This window comes from Artibeus jamaicensis, unplaced genomic scaffold (assembly GCF_021234435.1).
Source record: "Artibeus jamaicensis isolate MK-2021 breed Jamaican fruit bat unplaced genomic scaffold, CSHL_Jam_final scaffold_1964, whole genome shotgun sequence".
Lineage (NCBI taxonomy): Eukaryota > Metazoa > Chordata > Mammalia > Chiroptera > Phyllostomidae > Artibeus > Artibeus jamaicensis.
In genome coordinates, this window is record NW_026522030.1 from 7,862,401 (window position 1) to 7,882,359 (window position 19,959).

General features: G+C 39.4%; 1 protein-coding gene and 1 non-coding gene across 2 annotated transcripts in view; one reads left to right on the forward strand and one right to left on the reverse strand.

Annotated features, from left to right (window-relative positions):
• LOC119054741 (zinc finger protein 883-like) overlaps positions 1–18,837 on the forward strand; it is a 31,039-nt gene extending 12,202 nt beyond the window's left edge. Inside the window, exons 4-5 of the mRNA XM_053656185.1 lie at positions 2,317–3,369; positions 18,647–18,837. Of these exons, the coding sequence (XP_053512160.1) occupies positions 2,317–3,369; positions 18,647–18,837 (1,244 nt within the window). The remainder of the gene's footprint in view (positions 1–2,316; positions 3,370–18,646) is intronic.
• Positions 6,042–6,146, reverse strand: LOC119054797 (U6 spliceosomal RNA). The gene has a single exon (XR_005083573.2). It is a non-coding gene; the product is annotated as a U6 spliceosomal RNA (small nuclear RNA).
• Positions 18,838–19,959: the final 1,122 nt, after the last annotated feature.

A 19,959-nucleotide genomic window follows, 5' to 3' on the forward strand; every position in this document is an offset into this window, starting at 1 on the left:
CACTGCTACATATTAAACACCTATAGGACCCTTTTTTTTTTTGCTTGAACTTTGCTACCTATAGTTTGGCTCTTATCTATGTCCACATCATGTAGGACATTTCCTAATCAATTAGCCTCCCTTGGCTAACAACTTTAGCACCTATTCTCCCCAAATGGGTGTGTACTCCTTTCCTTATGCATCCAGGCCATCCAGGCATTCTGAGATATACTATATTTCAAAGTTATTGAATGATATTGATATTCTTTCTAAGTTCTGTTTTTCTTTATTTCAGTGTGAAATGTCTTAGAGTTACAATCTTTTGTTTTTTAAATTTTGTCAGGACTTAAAAAATGATTTTGTTTACGTATTTTTAAAGATGGGAGAAGGAAGGGAGAAAAAGAGGGAGAGAAGCACTGATATGTGAGAGAAGCATCAATTGGCTGCTTCTCACACATACTCCAACTGGGGACCAAATCCACAGCCCAGGCATGTGCTCTGACTTGGAGTTGAACCTGTGACGTTTTGCTTTGAGGGATACCCAACCAACTGAGCCACATTGGTCAGGGCTTTTTCAGGACTTTAATAATAGAAATATTCCTTCTCTGCCTGTCTTTCTTTTCCGTTACTTTCTCTATGACCATTTTTATTTGATTCTTTATTTTATTTTTACTATCTTCTTTGTTTCCCTGCCTTTTTTCAATGCTGCTTATTAAATTTTCATTTGAGTGTATTCTCCCTGCCTGCATCTTATGATTTAGTCTTCCACTTTTTTTCCCCGAGTTTATTCATTTTATTTTCATCTCTCCCATTTTTTTCCCACTTAATTTTTTTTATAAAGTTCTGTTTCATGGTGTATTTCCACGTCCTCATGTTTGTGTGAGTGTATTTAATTCTATTTGGAGTCAGACAAAATTTTCTTCTGCTTCATGGCTAGGTTTTCTTTTCTTTTTTTTTTTTAGGGGACAGTGTCCTCTGTTGATTTCTATACAAATTTATTTCCTGATTTTTCTATAGTTTTCTATGTACTTTACTTTTCTTATGTTAATTTTTATCATATCATGGTATAAGATTCTAATTCAATGGAGTTCTTTCTTTTTTAAATTTTCATTTATTTTTTAGACAGAGGGGAAGGGAGGGAGAAAGAGAGGGAGAGCAACATCAATGTGTGGTTGTCCCTTGTGTGCCCCGCACTGGGGACCTGGCCCGCAACCCAGGCATATGTTCTGACTGGGAATCAAACCAGTGACCCTTTGGTTCACAGGCTGGAGCTCAATCCACTGCGCCACATCAGCCAGGGCTGGAGTTCTTTCCCATTAATACAACAAAGTATAGGTACTAGGTATTTTAGTAAGATCCCTCATTTCCTTTCTTCCTTCCTTCCTTTTTGTGATTGGGGGGGAGTTTTGAGTTTTCTGGTTCTGTTTTTACATTCAGGGCCCTAGATTTCCTCCCTTTTTTTTCTTCCCAATTCCTACCACCCAAAAATAGAGGGTATGTCTTTTTTCTTTTTCACCTTTTCTTCCTCTGAAGTCACCTGTTCTTCTAACTCAGGATTGCTCCCTTTATATAGAACCTTTTTAGGTCATCTGATACTTTAAGATACATGTACAGTCCTATAAAATCCCTTTTCTGCAGTGTTCTCTAATCTGTCCAGTTACTTATACAATATTTTTAGATTTAGTGTGGGTTTAATTGTTCTGCTGATCACTTTAATTTACTCTCAGTTCTTTTTTGCTACCATCCTGTCTTTGTCTTTCCTGAAGTTACTTTTTGGTCTGCCTTTGGTCTTCACAGAGCCTCATGGTGGAGCGGGGGTGGGGCAGAAGTGTGGGGAACCATGTGGAACCATGATATGGAACCTTGATTGAGTTCATGAACTCTTCTTTTTCCATTTCTCCCATCCTACCTTTTTTTAATGTCTGCTTGTTCTTCTGTCTTTGGGTTTTAAGATCATACTCTTAAATTTCAAAGCTGACCATACTCATGATCAGATTTGCTGTTCTCATTAAAATGAAGAACTTTGTGTTTTGTTTCATATTTTTCAAAGCTCGAATGAAGTAACATGATTACATTTTGGATTTTTTTCAGCCTTTGAAATTAGACCCAAAGTGAAAGAATTAACTCTACAGAAGAACATTTCTGAAGAAGTGGTACTCCATAACATGATAAGATACTCAATTTTTGAAGATGGGAAACTGAGAGGTGATATAAATCACCAGGGAAACCAAGACAAGTGTTTGAACCTAGTTGCATTTGGTAATAGTGAGTCACTGACTAAGGAGCTAAACCATGAATGTAATAATACACTGGGGAAAGTGTTTCATCTGAACACAGCTAATGAGCACATCAGAGCCTCCGTGCACAGGTCACACCTCTTTATACAACCACAAACTCTAACCCGTGGGAAACATAAATGTATTCAGTGTGGAAAAGCCTTCACTGGAAAGTCAGGACTCATTGTCCATCAAAGAATTCATACTGGGGAGAGACCATACAAATGCAGCGAATGTGGAAAAGCCTTTACTCAGAAGTCCCAACTCACTGTACATCAGAGAACTCATACAGGAGAGAAACCCTATGAGTGTAGTGAATGTGGGAAAGCATTCATCCAAAAGTCGAACTTCATTATTCATCAGAGGATTCACACAGGGGAGAAACCCTATGAATGCAGTGAATGTGGGAAAGCTTTCATCAAAAAGTCGGCACTTAGTGTACATCAAAGAGCTCATACTGGGGAGAAACCCTATGAATGCAATGAATGTGGGAAAACTTTTATCAAAAAGTCAACACTCAGTGTACATCAAAGAGCTCATACTGGGGAGAAACCCTATGAATGCAATGAATGTGGTAAAGCCTTCATCTGGCGGTCACAGCTCATTGTACATCAGAGAATTCATACGGGGGAGAAACCCCATGGGTGTAGTGAGTGTGGAAAAGCTTTCAACAGGAAGTCAGAACTAAGATTACATCACAGAGTTCATACTGGGGAGAAACCCTTTGAATGTAATGAATGTAAAAAAGCCTTCATTCAGAAGTCAGATCTCATTATACATCAGAGAACTCACACCGGGGACAAAAGATATCAATGCAATGAATGTGGGAAAGCCTTCCTCCGGCGTTCTCAGTTCATTGAACATCAGAGGATTCATACTGGGGAGAAACCCTATGAATGCAGTGAATGCAGAAAAGCTTTTATCCAAAAATCACAACTCATTGTGCATCAGAGAATCCATACTGGTACTAAACCATATGAATGCAGTGAGTGTGGAAAAACCTTTAGCAAGAAGTCACATCTCACTGTACATTACAGAATACATACTGGAGAAAAACCCTATGAATGCAGTGAATGTAGAAAAGCTTTCAGCAAGAAATCTACTCTCACAGTTCATCAAAGAATTCATATTGAACAGAAACCCTTTCAATTGAATGAAAAAACTTTAATTCAGTGATCAAAATTTTATTGCACATCATAGAATTTACATGGCTGGAAATTATATGAATTTACATGGGAAGCCTTCATTAATAGCTCCAGAATTCTTAAGCACCACGGAAGTGCTTAATTCATACTAAGAAGCAAGTTTGAAAAATCATGTTTCAAAACAAAACACTGCTATATTGGACATTTTGGTTCAGACCTAACAGTAAGTTTTTTATAGAATGCTAGAAAAATTTCAATTATACATAATTGACTTGTTAACTGTAAAGGACAACTTCTTAAAATGTGGAAGTAAACTGATTAGTCTGGACAACAATGGGACAAGCACGTGTAATCATCCTGCAAGCGATGTAAGAATGGCATTCAATTCCAAGTTATGTTAGTGGGAAGTGAATGTGGATATTTACACCTGCCTGCTTTCACACTACATGGCATCATTTCCCCCACATCTTAAAACACAAAGTGTAAAAGGATAAATTGTAGCTGCAAAAGCAGTATGGTTTGATACTTAAGAGTATGAAGAATGTTCCATATAGGTCTTCCTCACTTTCTTGATGTGTATAGAATAGAGGATGAAACCAAAGTACTTTTAAAGGCTTCAGTAGTCAGTGGTAGACTTAAAACAGTATTTAAAGCATACAGGGAAAAGACAGCAAACAGCACAAGGCTGAAGGAGGACAGCAGCATGGCTGTGGCCAGTGTTGCTGTTCTCAACGCACGGCAGACGTGGTTCTACGCAAGGAGTTCCTGTTCACAGTCCTGTTTTCAACTCAGTATCGCGTTTACATAAGCACTGTTATGTACCCTTTGGGGTCTTTGTATCCTTGTGATGTTCAGAATTGAAATTTTTAAAAGCTTCCTTTATTGTATGTGTCTACCATATAAGCATTCTACTAAGCATTTTGACATGCACTCTTTAATCGTTGCAGCAAATGTATGAGACTGGCATTATCACCATTTTATAAGCGAGGCAAGTGCAGCTCGGAGGTGTTCCCTGACCCAGCAAAGGTCACATGGCAGTGGAGAGTTGGAGTTCCAACCAACTTCTTAGCCCCCACAGTGTCCTGTTCTACTGGGGACAAAAAGGACTGGGCACCATGTCACTTCACCTCCAGATAGGATTGAATTGGTTTGAACATCACATGGTTTTCTGTATTCTGTCTCTACATTATGTTGAGTAATTTAACAAGAAATGTGTTTTAAAGGTTATTGGATTCCAATTTCTTATTTGTGGAATCTGTTGGGGCTACAGTGTTTTTGAGATACTGGTTCAACTGTATCTGTTTTGCTGCCCTGTACATTTCCTTGTGACAGCCTAAGTATTAGAAGTTATACTGTTATTTTTTAGTTTGTTTGAAAAAAATTAAGCCTGTTTTATTGAGCTGCCATTTTATTATCACAAATAACTTCTTTAATTTTCAAATTCTGTCCTCATCCAAGGTATGCTTTCCTTTTGAAAACAGTAACCTAATCTTATATGTTATAAATATTTATTGTCAAATAATAATATGAAAGTAGGGATTGCTATAAAAATATTCCTAAATCTATTTTTTAAATGATTTATTTGTTTTTAGAGACATGGAAAGGAAGGAGAAACAGGGAGAGAGACATCAATTGGTTGTTGCTCACACACCCCCAACCAGGGACCAGGCTGGTAACCTAGGAATGTGCCCTGCCAGGGAATTGAACTGGTGACTTCCCAGTTTTTTAGGATGATGCCCAACCCGTTGAGCCACACTAGCCAGGGCTAAACTATTTTCCTGAATGAAGGTGAAGCTGCTGTATCATTTTGAACCTGATTTAAAAATTTTTTAGATCAAATACTTCTTAGACTTTGATGTTTTAAAATTGAAAGTAGTAAATAATCATGACTATTTAATTTAATTAAAAATAGAACAATTTCCTTAAATGGCCTGATAAGGATCTAAAAAAATATTTAACTTTTAAATAGTGATTTTAAATAAAAGAAGTGAGTTGCAGACATTTTTTACTAGTCATTTTGAAGATGAATGTTGGGCTGGGATGTAAACATATGGGATTTTTTTGAACAAACATGTCAGAAACTAAAACATCCATGTGTCTTGTACTTCAGTGTTGTCATCTCAGAAACTATATGATAATGCAAATTTTGCAGTCATAACAATCATTTGTCAAACTTTTTTAGACTTTCCTTGAGGTTCAGTTTACCTGTTAGGCCTCTTATGAAACCAAGTAATATTTTCAGAGAAACGTCAGCCATTAGAATTCATTGTGTTTCTAGCATTTATCCCTCTTCACTGTCATCCCATTAATTCTGTGCATAGTTTCAGCAAGAAGAAAGCTTTATACCCCTTCTATTTCATTTCATGTCCCAGATTCTTGTAAGATTCAGTACCTTTATTTTCAAATGTTTACCTTCTACTTCATGGTTTCCTACACACAGCTAGTAATTCTATGACCATTAAAGAGGCAGGGGGTTCCTGTACATTTTTTTTGACTGCCTCCTAATATGTTTAACATATTAGCCTGTTTGCTTGTATTCTATTAAAAAGGGTACTTCATACTTCCTCCATTCTACTTTAGTAGTGTTACTGTTAGATGTTTCTGGAGCACTATGAGTCAAGCACGATTCTCTATTTTTTAAAAAAGTACAATGCACTCCGTGAATGTGTGTGTCACCCTTGCATAGGGGCCGTGGTAGTCTCTGTTCTGTTCCAATTTAACTCTGTGCTGCTGAAGCGAGCACAGCCTGTTCTCATTTTAAACAACTGGAATTTGAGAGATTGTGCAAGAAACCATGGCTCCTATCCAGGCTTTGAAACATTACACAGTACATAAACTCTTAGAAGTCTTTATTTCAAAGTCTTTAGGCAGAGTTAAAAGTTGAAACAAATGGAACTACCTGATAATGTAGAAAATATGCCTTAGGTTGCTTTATTTTATAGGTTAAATGGTTAAAATGTTAATCATGTCTGTCACTGAGATGCTAATGTTTATTTAAAGATTTATATACTGATGGTCACTTAAATTATTAGGTGTCATGCTTGTTTCAACTTCAAGTTTTTTTTCACAGCTGAGCTCTATCCTATTTCAGACATTCTTAGAATATAACAGGTCAAAATGTCATGCCAGTGCGTTGGGGGCAGGATGGGAGGGAATCCAACTGTGAATTTTTTCTGATAAGTTGGAGAGAATAGAATTTCAACACCTTTTCTATTTGGTAGCCTACATAGGGTTGAATCCCGAGAGAAATTAGATAATATTGAAATGAAAACAGTACATCAATGTATTGGGGATGCTATTAGAGTGGTGCTTAGAGAAAATTGTATAGTTTTAACTTATTTTATTAGAGGAAATGTCAATTACCTAAGCTTTCACCTTATGAAGATAGAAAGATATGAGTGAGAAAACCCAAAATAATAGAATATAAGTAATAAATGTAAGTGCACAAATCACTGAGTTAGAACGGGTCAGACTACAGGCCAAATCTGGCTAGTTGCCTTTTTCCGTATGGTCCCTAAACTAGAATCATTTTTAAAAAGTGGATTGTAAAACAAACTGTGCAACAGGGACCAGAAGTGGTTCACAAAACCTAAAATATTCTCTCTCTCATACTTAACAGAAAATGTTTGTCAATCTCGGAACTGCAACATAAACAATAGAGAAAAGTCAATGACAACAAAAGGTGATTCGCTGAAATAACCAGTACAATTGACAAATCTTTGGATAGGCACATCACAATAAAGAGGGGACAGCAATTACTAATGAATAAAGGAGGTGACACCACTATCCTACAGTCAATGAAAAGAAAGTTAGTAACTTTATTGCAAAAATTTGCTAATTAGATTGAATGGGAAATGTCCTTGAAATACATGAGTTACCAAAACTGGGTAAAGAAGAGAATACTCAAAATAGCCTGATAACAATGAAAGGAATTGAATTTATAATTTAAAATCTTCCCTAAAAGAAAACTCTAGGTCTGTATGGTTTCATGGGTTCCACTCAGTCATTTTTAAAGAGGGAATCTTACCTAAAATTTCTGCCTTTAAAAAATTGATAAAAAAAAAAATGCCCTGGCTGGTGTAACTCAGTGGATTGAGTTACTGGGAACCAAAGGATCAAGGATTGATTCCCAGTCAGGGCACATGCCTGAGTTGTAGGCCAGTTCCCAGCAGGGGATGCATGAAAGGCAACCATACATCGATATTTCTCTCCCTCTCTCCTTCCCTTCCCCTCTAAAGATAAATAAAATCTTAAAAAAAAAAACTGATAAAAACCCTCAAGGCAAAGGATGCTAGTACCCATTCTCTCCCTTGAGCATGCCCGCACCTCCCCACCTTCCTTCCTCAGGCTTGCATCTTTGTTTTCTCCTAAGCGCTGAGGCTTCCAATGAGACTTGCAACCAGGAAGAGCAGAGGGCAGCTGATCCTGTCTCCAAGGGCCCTCCTTCTGCCTAACTTCAGTGAGGTAAAAAGCACCTCCACCCAGGCTCGCTCCTGTTGCTGTGTTCTTGCTTCTTCCATCCCAAGCCTGCCTTAAATAAACGTACTCTTAAAATCATCTGAACTCATGTCTTGAAACCTTTCCTGCATGAAGTCAGAAAGCCACGCATTCCAGACCATGCCGCAGCAGACCCAGCCTGGTCCCAGTCCCTTTGCGGTGACATGATCATCTATTTGCTCCATTTATTTATTGCATTCATTGGCTGATTTTAGTGTGCATCCTGACTGGAGAGCAAACCTGCAGCCTGAGCTTATCAGGACAAGGCTCTATGCAACTGAGCTACTTGGCCAGGGCCTCTTTTAATTTTTAAAGTATATATAGTACACGCTTAAGCATATATGATTATATAATTTCTATGCATATGCATAGGAACAACCTATTTTTATTTTTACTGCATTATTGGGGTGACATTGATAAGTTATATAGGTTTCAAATGTGCAACTCCCTAATCATCTGTATGTTGCATGGTACATTCACCACTCAAAGTCAAATCCATCACCATTTATCTCGCCTTCATCCTCTTTTACCTCCCTCCACCACTTTTCCCTCTAGCAATCACCATACAGTTGTCTGTATGGGTTTTTTCCCTTAATCTCTTCAGTCTTTTTCCACTCAGCCCTTCAACCTTAGAGTGGGCTTTGAATCTCATTTTAATTTTGTCATTTTTAATTTTCCTCATCCTTATTCTCTACTCTCTGCAGCCCATATATATTCTTCATATAGATAAAAGTTAGATATGTGGAGACTTCCGCCAAGATGGAGGCATAGGTGGATGTGCCGTGCCTTCTCACACAACCAAGTTGAGAGACAACAAAATATTAGCAACAGAAAACACAGCCAGAACACAGAAAATTGAACTTTTCGGAAGTCTGATAACAACCAATTCTTCAGCCTGGCTGGTAAGAGGGGAGAAGCCAACAGCTGGCGGAGCAAGGTTGCACAGAAAACTCGGTCAGACAGACTCAGGCGCACAGATCCCAGGTGTGGGGTTGCAAGGGTGGACCCAGTGAGTGACCCAGTGAGTGACCAGTGTACCCAGCGAGGGCGCAGGGCGGCGGGTTGACTGTGGTCCCACATTCATGCGCAGATAGACCAGTGAGGGAGTGGGTGGTGAGACAACGGGACCCGAGCAGGCCCCAATGGCGAGAGGCAGCAGAGGGGGCCGCCATTTCCCTGCTCAGACCCCGCCCCCACATACAGCGTCACAACCCAGCGACCTGGGCAGCCCCACCCGTGTGAACATCTAAGGCTCCGCTTCTCATAATTAACGGGCGCGAACAGACCAAAAATGGCTCAAGAAGATCTCAAAGCCCTAGAGCCCATAAATCTAATCGATGAAGAAATAGCAAAACTTTCAGATGCAGAGTTCAAAACACTGGTCATCAGGATGCTCACAGAACTGGTTGATTATAGTCACAAATTAGAGGAACATATGAAGGCTAAACTAATTGAAATGAAGGGAATTATATAGGAAACCAATAGTGATGAAGAGGAAACTGGGACTCAAATCAAGGGAGTGAACCAGAAGGAAGAAAATAATGGCCAAACAGGAAAATATGAAGAAATAAGAATTCAAAAAAATGAGAAGAGACTTAGGAACCTCCAGGACATCTTTAAATGCTCCAACATCCGAATTATAGGGGTACCAGAAGGGGGAAATGAACAGCCACCAGTGGAAAACTTATTTGAACAAATAATAAAGGAGAATTTCCCCAATCTGGCAAAGGAAATAGACTTCCAGGAAATCCAGGAAACTCAGAGAGTCCCAAAGAAGTTGGACCCAAGAAGGAACACACCAAGGCACATCATAATTACATTAGCCAAGATTAAAATGAAGGAGAGAATCCTAGAAGCAGCAAGAGCTAAGGGGACAGTCACCTACAAAGGAGTTCCCATCAGACCGTCAGCTGACTTCTCAAAAGAGACCTTACAGGCAAGAAGGGGCTGGAAAGAGGTATTCCAAGTCATGAAATCCAAAGACCTACAACCAAGATTACTTTATCCAGCAAAGCTTTCATTTAGAATGGAAGGACAGATAAAGTGCTTTTCAGATAAGATCAAATTCAAGAAGTTCATCATCACCAAGCCCTTATTATATGAAATGTTAAAGGGGCTTGCCTAAGAAAATCAAGATAAAAAAGATGAAGGGTGAAAGGACAGCAAATTCACAGTTATTAAGAACCACACCTAAAACAAAAGCAAACTAAGAGGACAGCTAGATCAGGAGCAGAACCATAGAAATGAAGATCCCATGGAGGGTTAGCAACAGGGGAGTGGGAGAAGAAGAAGGGGGGAGAAGGTACAGAAAATAAGTAGCATAGACAGTAGATAGAAAATAGATGGGGGGAGGGCAAGAATAGCATGGGAAATATAGAATCTAAAGAACTTGAGACACGTGGTCATAAACTAAAGGGGGGGAATGGTGAGGGAAATAAAACAACTGTAATAGCATAATTAATAAAATATATTTTTAAAAGTTAGATATGTACATTCCCGTTTAATTAATTTCATTTGTTGGGCTTTATTCTCAAGAACAGTTGTGGAGGAGGGCACAAATTAATCTACAAGGACTCATCAAAGCACTCTTTTAGTAGCATTAAAGTGAAAAGTTAAATTACTAACAGAAAATAAAAGCTCTAGAAAAAATATTTATTCCCAAACTATGATCTTATTCGATATTTCACCTCCTGCCTTCTCTTTACACACACCGGTATTCATGATGAGGAATGGGACTATCAGATTTATTTTTAGAATTACACACACACACACACACACACACACACACACACACCATGGCGTCCATTGTTATTCTCTCTGTTATGGAATTCCATTTAGTTTGGATTTTTCCCCGTCCTCTTGCTTATCTGTTATTTATAAAAGGTTACTTATAAATCGTCTATTGATACGCTGATACAACGAATAGGCGTTACCTTTGTGTAAGGGGAAAATTTTAAGGAAGAATTTGCATCCCTTTGGATCCGTATTTGCTTATGGCAAAAGAGATTGTTTTCTTTTCCTTTCTCCTTTTCACTTAAACCACAAGAGTAAGGTACGTTTGCGATTCTCACTACCAGGGAAAGGCACTGGGGAGCCTGCAGCAGATTCGCTCAAGGGCCCCCTGCCTTGCGGAGAGCGTGCTGGGAAGTGTAGTTCCAGGAGGTCGCACACGCAGGTGCACCTCTTGTTTTGCTGGATCTGGATACCCTGATAGTGTTGTGGTTTTTTTTTAAGGATTTAATAAATTTTTTCGAGAGAAGGGAAGGGAGAGGACCATCCATCGGTTGCCTCACGCACGCCCCCAACTGGGGACCTGGCCTTTAACCCAGACATGTGTCCTAACTGCCGATTGGAAGGGCTAATTTGCCAGACAATGTACAACCCACTTTCTGAGGAGCTGGTGAGTTTGTTGTTCCACTGACCCTTGCACTTGAGTGGGAGTTGGGGAGTAGGTGTGCTCGGGACTGCCCCCATCCCGGGAGATGGGGCTGAGTGGGAGGGGTTTGAGAGAGTGCTTTGGCCGGCTGGGTTGGCGGGGGGGGGGGGGGGGGGGCGCGGGGAGGAGCGGGGGGGGGGGGGAGAAAGGCAGAGACTAAGGGGTGGGGTTTGGTTTAAGTGAGAGTGCAGCGTGGTCACGTGAAGCCCACATGCAGGTTATGCAGGTTTAGGGCTGTCTCAGTGTTGGAGGGAGTTAGAGTCCTGGTTGTCCATCCCAGACTTAAGGGTCAGGGGTTTGGGCGCTCGGTTCTGGGCTGGGGGGTGGGGAGAGTACAAATACAGAGCTTGGGGCTTTTGGGCCTTTGGCTGTGATGGGATCAGTTGGATAGGTAGATACTCAAAGAGGAGGGCCTGCCCCTCCAGACGTTGGTAGGAAATTGCAGAAAAACTGAACTTAGGAACTTAGTGGTGCTAGAATTTAAGTCTCTTGGTAGCCAGTTCTTTTTCCTTCGAAATGCCCCTCTAGAGGTAGCTTTTTGTTTGGTTTTGTAGGTAAATTTCTGAAACCTCTTCTGTAAAGAACTGTGGAATTGGTTCTCTACTTTTTGTGGGTAATTAGCGGTTGATCTGTGTTCTTTAACGTAGCATTTGTGAATGCACCTTGAAAAACTTAAAATGCTTTGCAAGTGTTATTTGTGATTTTTATTAATGAATGTGGAGGAGACTGGTGTCCTCTATGTCCCCATCGAGGGACACCAGAGGGCCATTCCAGAGGGCCAGCGCTCCGGAGTTAACCCTGTGTCTGGATTGCCAGATCAGAGCTGTGCCCCTGAACACTGCAGGGGCCACCGAGACAGGGCCAGAGTTCCAGACGGCAAAGTCAGCAGCCTTTCCTGCTGTGCTCTGCAGGGAAGGAACCTAACCCTAGACTCCCTAAGACTTTATTTTTAGGGAGGGTGTGGGTTACATTCAGATAGTCAGGCAGGGTTCCCATAAAGACAGTCCTGATTTCTCCAGCCTCCATTCCTCTTACAGCTCTGCCTTCCCAGGTCTCTACTTGGTTGGATAAGGTGGTCTTAAGGAGGAGGAGCTGACTATTGGCCCCTGGCTGCATTGCCGGTGAGCAAAGCTTTTCAAGCCAGCATCTTAAACTGGGTGAAAGATTGGTATCTTAAGCTGGGTTTGACTTCTAGTTATCACCTGAAGATGGAAAAATCACATGTCGTTAAATATCCCTTGAGAAATCTCTTAAATTGCTCTTAATTTATATGCAGAGGTTACATGTATATAACTCTCCAGTAATATATGTATAAATGTACCCACATTTGTTCTAAGCCAGTTGTTCCTAGATCATATATTGAATTTCCATCCTTCCCCAAATATTTAAAGTGCCACATATATCATCTATTAAATCCATATAAAAGTAAGGACCTATTTCTAGACTCTTCATTGTTTTATGACTTTCCATCTGTCCTTGTGTCAGTACCATCGCGCTTTAATAAACATGCATGTATAATGCTCTGGTATATAATGTAGAGAGATCCCTCCTCATCCTCATCTTTTTTCTTATTCACAAATACATCTAATTGGGGATGTGTTAGTTTCGTAGGGCTGTAGTAACGCAATACCACAAACTAGGGGGCTCACCACACCAGCAACTATTGTCACTCAGTTCTACAGGACAGAAGGCTGAAACCCAGGAGTCAGCATGGCCATGCTGGCAGTATTTGGCATTCCTTGGTTATACAGAGGCTTGGTAACCTTGATCTTTGCTTTCATTGTCACACAGTATTCTCCCCGTGTGTTTCTGGGTCACCACATGACCATCTTATAAGGATACCAGTCACATTGGAGTAGGGTGCCGCTCCAGTATCATTAGTTAATAACCGTAACTAATTATATCTGCAGCGACCCTATTTCCATGTAAGGCCACATTCGGAAGTACTCAGGATAGGACTTCAACTTTTTAAAAGTTTTTTGGCAAGGGCGCATTGAACTCACAACAGGAGAGAACTGGCATCTTTAAAGTATTACGTCTTCTCATCCCAGAACACGGGTTTTCCCTTGGTTTCTTCAGCTGTCCAGGAGTCGGCAGTGCTGCTGTTTTGCAGTGACTGTGCCCAGTTCTTAGACTGCTTTCCGATTGTTTTCCATCTTTGATGTTCCGAAGTTTGACTGGGATATCCTAGGTGGGAATTTCTCGGCATTTAGCTTTCTTACGATTTCGGGCTTCTTGAACGTCTGTCATCAGTTGGGGAAATTTTCTACCCTAATTCCTTCAAATATTGCATCCTGACTGTTCACTCCCTCTGTTTTGAGACTCCAGTTATGCAGATGTTAGACCTTCTGAGCAAGTGTCATAGACCTCTTATGCTCTAATCTTTCTTTATGAAAAAAATGTATGAGAGGAACCGTATAAATTGCTTCATCAGGAAGTGAAACATAAAACTAGGCTAAAAGGTGCTTAAAGGAAAACATAGGTAGTAGTTGAGGTAAACAGATTAACTGAAATATAATAAGGCATCTTTTTTTGTTTTTATATTGATAAGCTTTTTAATAGAATAGTTCTAGATTTACAGAAAAATTGCGGATATGGTGCTGAGAGTTCCCATACAGCTCACAGCCAGTTTTCCCTATCATGGTGTTGTGGTTTCCAATGAGAAACATACAGGGTGGGGCAAAAGTAGGTTTACAGTGTGAGTACATGAAACAGTTTATGCCTGGGTTATTGATTATTGTATTTTTTTCCACACAAACAACTGTATATTTTGCCTTTGTTCTCTTTTATGACACAGAGCTCTTAACGCCCTTGAAATTTTCTAGTTGAAGAAAACAAGCAAGGAGTCTTTTGTTATGTTAATGAGGCGGCTTTGGGACTTCACCTAAGGGCGGAGACTGGTTGTTAGGACTAACCCTGTGATGAGAGGGCTGGAACTCTAACTTCCAGTCCCACCCCCCCTGAGCTCCAGGGAGGGTCGAGGGGCTGGAGGTCCCGTGCAATCAGCAATGGCCAGTGATTGAATTAGTCTTTGCCCGTGTAATGTAGCCTCTACAGAAATCCTTAAAAGGAGGGGGTTTGGAGAATTTCTGGGTGGATGACAACATGGAGATTTGGGATGAGTAGCAGGCCTGGCGAGCGCATGGGAGCTCTGTGCCCTGTCCCCATACCTTGCCCTGTGCATCCCTTCCATCTGACTGACCCTGAGTTACCTGTACTTTGCCAGGTATAATGCATACTTTTTTGCCCCAATGTTTGAGGGAAAAATAAGGATGCACATTATACATGGGTATAATGATTACATGCCACGGACATAATAACCTCATGTATAATGTGCACAAAAACGTGGGTGTGCATTATAAATGGCATTAAGGGATTTAGTCCTTAATGGCATTAAGGGATTTATGACCTTTTAAGTACTCTGGGAAGAAAAACAAACAGGAAAGCAAACTTCCATCCTAGTCTTGCTTGGCAAGAATAAATTATACCAGAGGGAGTAATTGGTACAATGCAAATGCTAATGCTCTTAGATAATGCTGTTAGGAGTTCTAGCTCCGCCATAGCTCTCTCCCTGCTTATCAAGGTAAGCAGGTCTAGCCAGTGCTTGGTGCCAGTCTCTTTCCTCCAAGATTATATATGAAATAGGAAAGACTTACCAATGTTTGTATCTTAACTCCTTTTTTTCTATGTCTTAATACCATCACTTAAAATTTTTTTTCCACACTGAAGGACATGCTTATTGACCTTAGAGAAAGGGGAAGGGAGGGAGAGAGAGAGGGAGAGAAACATCAATTGGTTACTTCTCTCATGTGCCCACTGGGGCAGAACTTGAAACCTAGGCATGTGCCCTGACTGGGAATCGAACCCTCAGACTCTTGGTTTATGGGATGATGCTCCAAACGACTGAGCCACACTGGCCAGGGCACCATCACTTTATTTTTTGATTGATCCACTTTTCTTTATGTGTATTGCTACCATCAGGGAATAGGGTTATAACCATGCTCATTTATGCATTACCTACTTATATCCTTATAGTTTCTATTTCTGGAGTTTATGTTTTATATCTCTATGCTCTGGCCCGCAGAGCAGTCAACTGGAGCTCGACCACCTTCCTGGAACAAATGGGTTGGGGGGACAAGAGGCGCAAAGAATGGCAGCAAGACAATAAATTCTGATCAAGCTGCAAATTTTATTTTTCCGTACTGGGTGTATATATATATATATATATATATATATATATATATATATATATATATATATATGGAAGAAGGGAGAGGAAGAAGATTAGGCTGCTTGCTATTGGCTAGCTTAAGACAAAGGAGAGCCCGCTTATTGGTTACTTGGGTGTAACTTGTACTCATGGACACCTCATGTACCTGTAGCCGATTGGCTTGTGAAGCGCGTGCACATGGGGGCTAGCCGGAGGTTATTTGGAAAGTCCTTGTTGATTAGAGGTTCAGATAGTCAACGGACTGTGCCTTGTGGCTAACCGCAATGTTCTTAGCTTAAGGCCAGGTGCTCATTTCGGGGAAGTACGAGACCTAGGACAAGGTTCCCAACATCTCTATATCTATGTCTATTTGTAGATATCTATAGATAGCTAGATATTTCTTATTTTCAGTGATTTGTAGGGAAACTTTAGTATTGCTTCTGGATATGCTCAGCAGTAAGCACCAAATAATGCATTTTTGGACACTATTGAACTTAGAACTTTGAGTTCAAAGTTTCTAACCCTCCACTTTGTCATTTTCAGTTGAGAGTTTTTCTGTTTCTTTCAAAAATGTTTGCATGAATTATCCCTTAGTGAGTAGGTATTTATTTGATGTTTTAGGAAACATCAATGAAAATTGTGCCGGTGGACTTGACCTTGTAGGAATGAAAAGAATCAGACCATTTTCAGGCAATGTACAGAGACATGGTAAGAACTGCCAGAGATTTTCCTCATTGCACAAGTACAGCTTTATAATTAGTACAAAATGCCAGATTGCAGTGACTTTTTCCTCAAATGCTACAGTGTGTGGGGTTATGGGATTTACAGTTGCTTATCTGAGACTGAGCTTTGAGTTTAGGGACCAGAGATTTTAAATCTTGTTTGTGCACAGATTCCTTTCCTTCCCCTCCCCTCTCCTCCCTTTCCTTTCATTCTTTCACTAAACAGGCAATAGCTCTTTTCTTTATAACATTGTAAGTAGATAATTGTGTAACCTTAACAGTATCAACATTTCTATGTGTCAGACTGGCTAGAGATGACTTACGTACGACACAATTCTGTAATCTATTATAAACACTCAAGTCCATATCCTGCACCAAGATTAGGATGTCAGCTTTTAAATCAGATGTTATCTTACAAGTAGGAAGAACCATATTAATAAGTCACAGAAACTTGGGGTGACAACACAATACAGCCTACAGATGATGTGTTTTAGAATTGTGTACCTGAAACCTGTATAATTTTATTAACCAGAGTTACCCCAATAAATTCAATAAAGAGGGGAGAGTAATAAATGAGTACTATTAAAAAATAGTACTCATTTTAAATTTACTCCTGTACTAAATTCTTACTAGTTATTTCCCAACCCGGGCCCTTATAATTTATGTTATACTTTCTTGCTGAATTTGATAATCTTATTCTTGCATTATCCACTTTAGATTAAATTAACAAACATCTTCACCTAACACATCGTATATTTATGTTATTACTATAGCAGAAAACTTCAATTTTTAAAAATTTTCCGCTGTACAGCATTGAATGGCTGTTTAGTTGTCAGAGTGTTTTATTGTTCAATTCCATTTCTTTTTTCCCTTTTTATTTTTTTCCTTCACTTTACAAATACTTACATTTGAGTTAGTGTCACTAACTTTTTGTCACATCATGTACTTTTCTGTATCTTTACCTTTGAGTAAATTGTGCATTTCATCTCGGTAGCTGCTGTTTCTTTTTCTATGCCTATCTACAGTAATCCTTCTTTAAACTTACATATAAATCAGGACTTACCCTGTATAACCTTTTGTTTTATACCTATCACTGGTTTATTTTTATTATATATTTTTTTCCGTAATGGATGAGTAAGTTTTGTTTTCCCCCTTTGCATTTCAGAGAAAAGAGGTGTGGTCTTCTACTTAATTCAGGACCCTATGTCCAAAGTCAGAGAATCAGCTCCAACATAGAACATTGCTGAAAAACAAGTAGCGCCATGGCTTGACACTAGAAAAATTTCAAATGATGATTTCTAAAATTTTACATGAGAAAGCTTGAATTCGATAACCAGTTTGAGAAACACCAGTAGAACAAAGTTACAAGAAAACTCAATTCAAGAGAAAGACCATGACCCTGGATGGTGTAGCTCAGTGGATTGAGTGTGGGCCTGTGAACCAAAGGATTGCAGTTCGATTCCCAGTCAGGGCACGTGCCTGGGTCGCAGGCCAGTTCCCAGGCAGGGGACACACAAGAAGCAACCATACACTGATATTTTTCTCCCTCTCTCCTTCCCTTCTCCTCTAAAGATAAACAAATAAAATCGTTTTCTTTAAAAAAAGAGAAAGATCCTGAATATAATTTGGGGGAAATATTTAATCCGAGCTCAAACCTTTTTAAACAACTGCGAGTTTCTCAAAGATAAAGATTTCATAATGGTGATACAAATGGTAGGAGCCTAGAGCATAAGTCTGCTTCAATTGATTTTTTAAAAGACAATTTATAAATGAAAAATAATTTATTCGATATAAGTAAGGATGCATTTATATCTAAAATCTTACTTATTCTAGGAACGACTTAAAGGTGAGGCTATAGTTCAGTAGTCAAGGAATCTGAGAAAATTTGTGTGTGAGAGAGAGACATGGATGTAAACTATGTGGTAAAGCCTCCAGCCAGAACAGTAACCTTATCCAGCATCACAGAATTCATACTGGGGAGAAACCTTACAAGGGCAATGAATTTGAAAAAGACTTCAGCCACAGGTCCTCCCTTAAAAATCATGAGAGAATTTATATGGGAGAAAAACCCTATCCCTACCATGAGTGTGGGGAAGCTTTTAGCCATATTTCAGTCCTCACTCAACATCACAGAATTCATACTGGAAATAAACTGTATGCAGGTATTGAATGTGGAAAGACCTTCAGCCAGAGCACCTATCTTATTGAGCATCTGGGAATTCATTCTCGGGAGAAATCCTCCTACCAGTGTAGGGAATGTCAGAAAGTTTTTTGCCACAGCACATCACTAATTCGACATCAAAGAACTCACACAGGAGACAAGCCCTATGAGCGTAAAGAACGTGGAAAAGCCTTCAGCCGTACCCCAGCCTTTATTCAACACCAGAGAATTTATACTGGAGAGAAACCCTGTGAGTGTAATGAATGTGGAAAGGCCTTCAACTGGAGCACACATCTTACTCAACACCAGAGAACTCACACTGAAGAGAAACCTTATGTCTGTAAGGAATGGTGGAAAAACCTTCAGCTGAAGTACACACCTCACTGCACATCTGAAGATTCATTCTGGTGAGAAACTCTATCGATGTAATGAATGTCAAAAATGATTTGGCTATAAAACATCACTAATTTGACATCAGAAAACTCATACAGGAGAGAAACCCTACCAATGGAATGAATGTGGGAAATCTTTCAGTTTAAGATCAGCCTCTACTAAACATAAGTGAACACATACTAGGGAGAAAACTTGTTAATGTAATTAATGTGGTAATAGGTTTGTTCATTTGTTAGTTTGTCACAGTGCATTTTTAATCCAACATCAGGGAATTCATTTCAGAGATGAAACCGTATCAGAGTAATAAATCGTGGAAACCTGTAGCCATAGGTCTTCCCTTATACCTGAGCACTCACAGAGGTAAGGAACCCTAGGAGTGTTATGCAAGAAAAACTTTAAACAGAATAAGTATCCTGTAAAAACACTCAATATTATAATATTTGTACTGAGAAGAAACACTTCTTGCAATTAATCTGAAAAATGTGTTACCATTGAAAGAAAAACTTACCGTGGACCTATTCATCTCCAAAACTGAAGGTTTTTAAAAAATATATTTTATTTATTTATTTATTTTCAGAGAGAGGGTAAGGGAAGGAGAAAGAGAGGGAGAGACACACTGATGTGCAAGAGAAACATTGATTAGTTGCTTCTTTGCATACTCCCAACTGGGGACCCAGCTGACAACCCAGGTATGTGCTCTGACCAGGAACTGATCTGATGACTTTTCAGTTTGCAGGATGATGCTCAGCCCTTGAGCTACACCAGTCAGGGCTGAAATGTTTTTAAAACACATATTTAAAAAATTATTTTCAGAGATAATTTATTAGAAGTGTATATATTTTCTTATAATAAAATCCATTTTGGGTACACAAAAATTTTAGTGGGATGATGAAAATTATTGACTGTATACTAAATGTTTTATCCTTTTAGTAATGCCTGTGTTATTTTTCAGTGTTTTAAAGATAGTTTCATAATAACTTTGTAGGATGATTCACATGGTATGGTATATTTTCTCCTGTTAAAGAAACTTTTACTCTGACTGAGGCTGTAAATGCCAGTTACAATTTCAGTGTTGTTGTTATATTTAAATTCTCCTTATAATAAAGCATAGTTTTATAATTTTTTCAGTTTTTTAATATA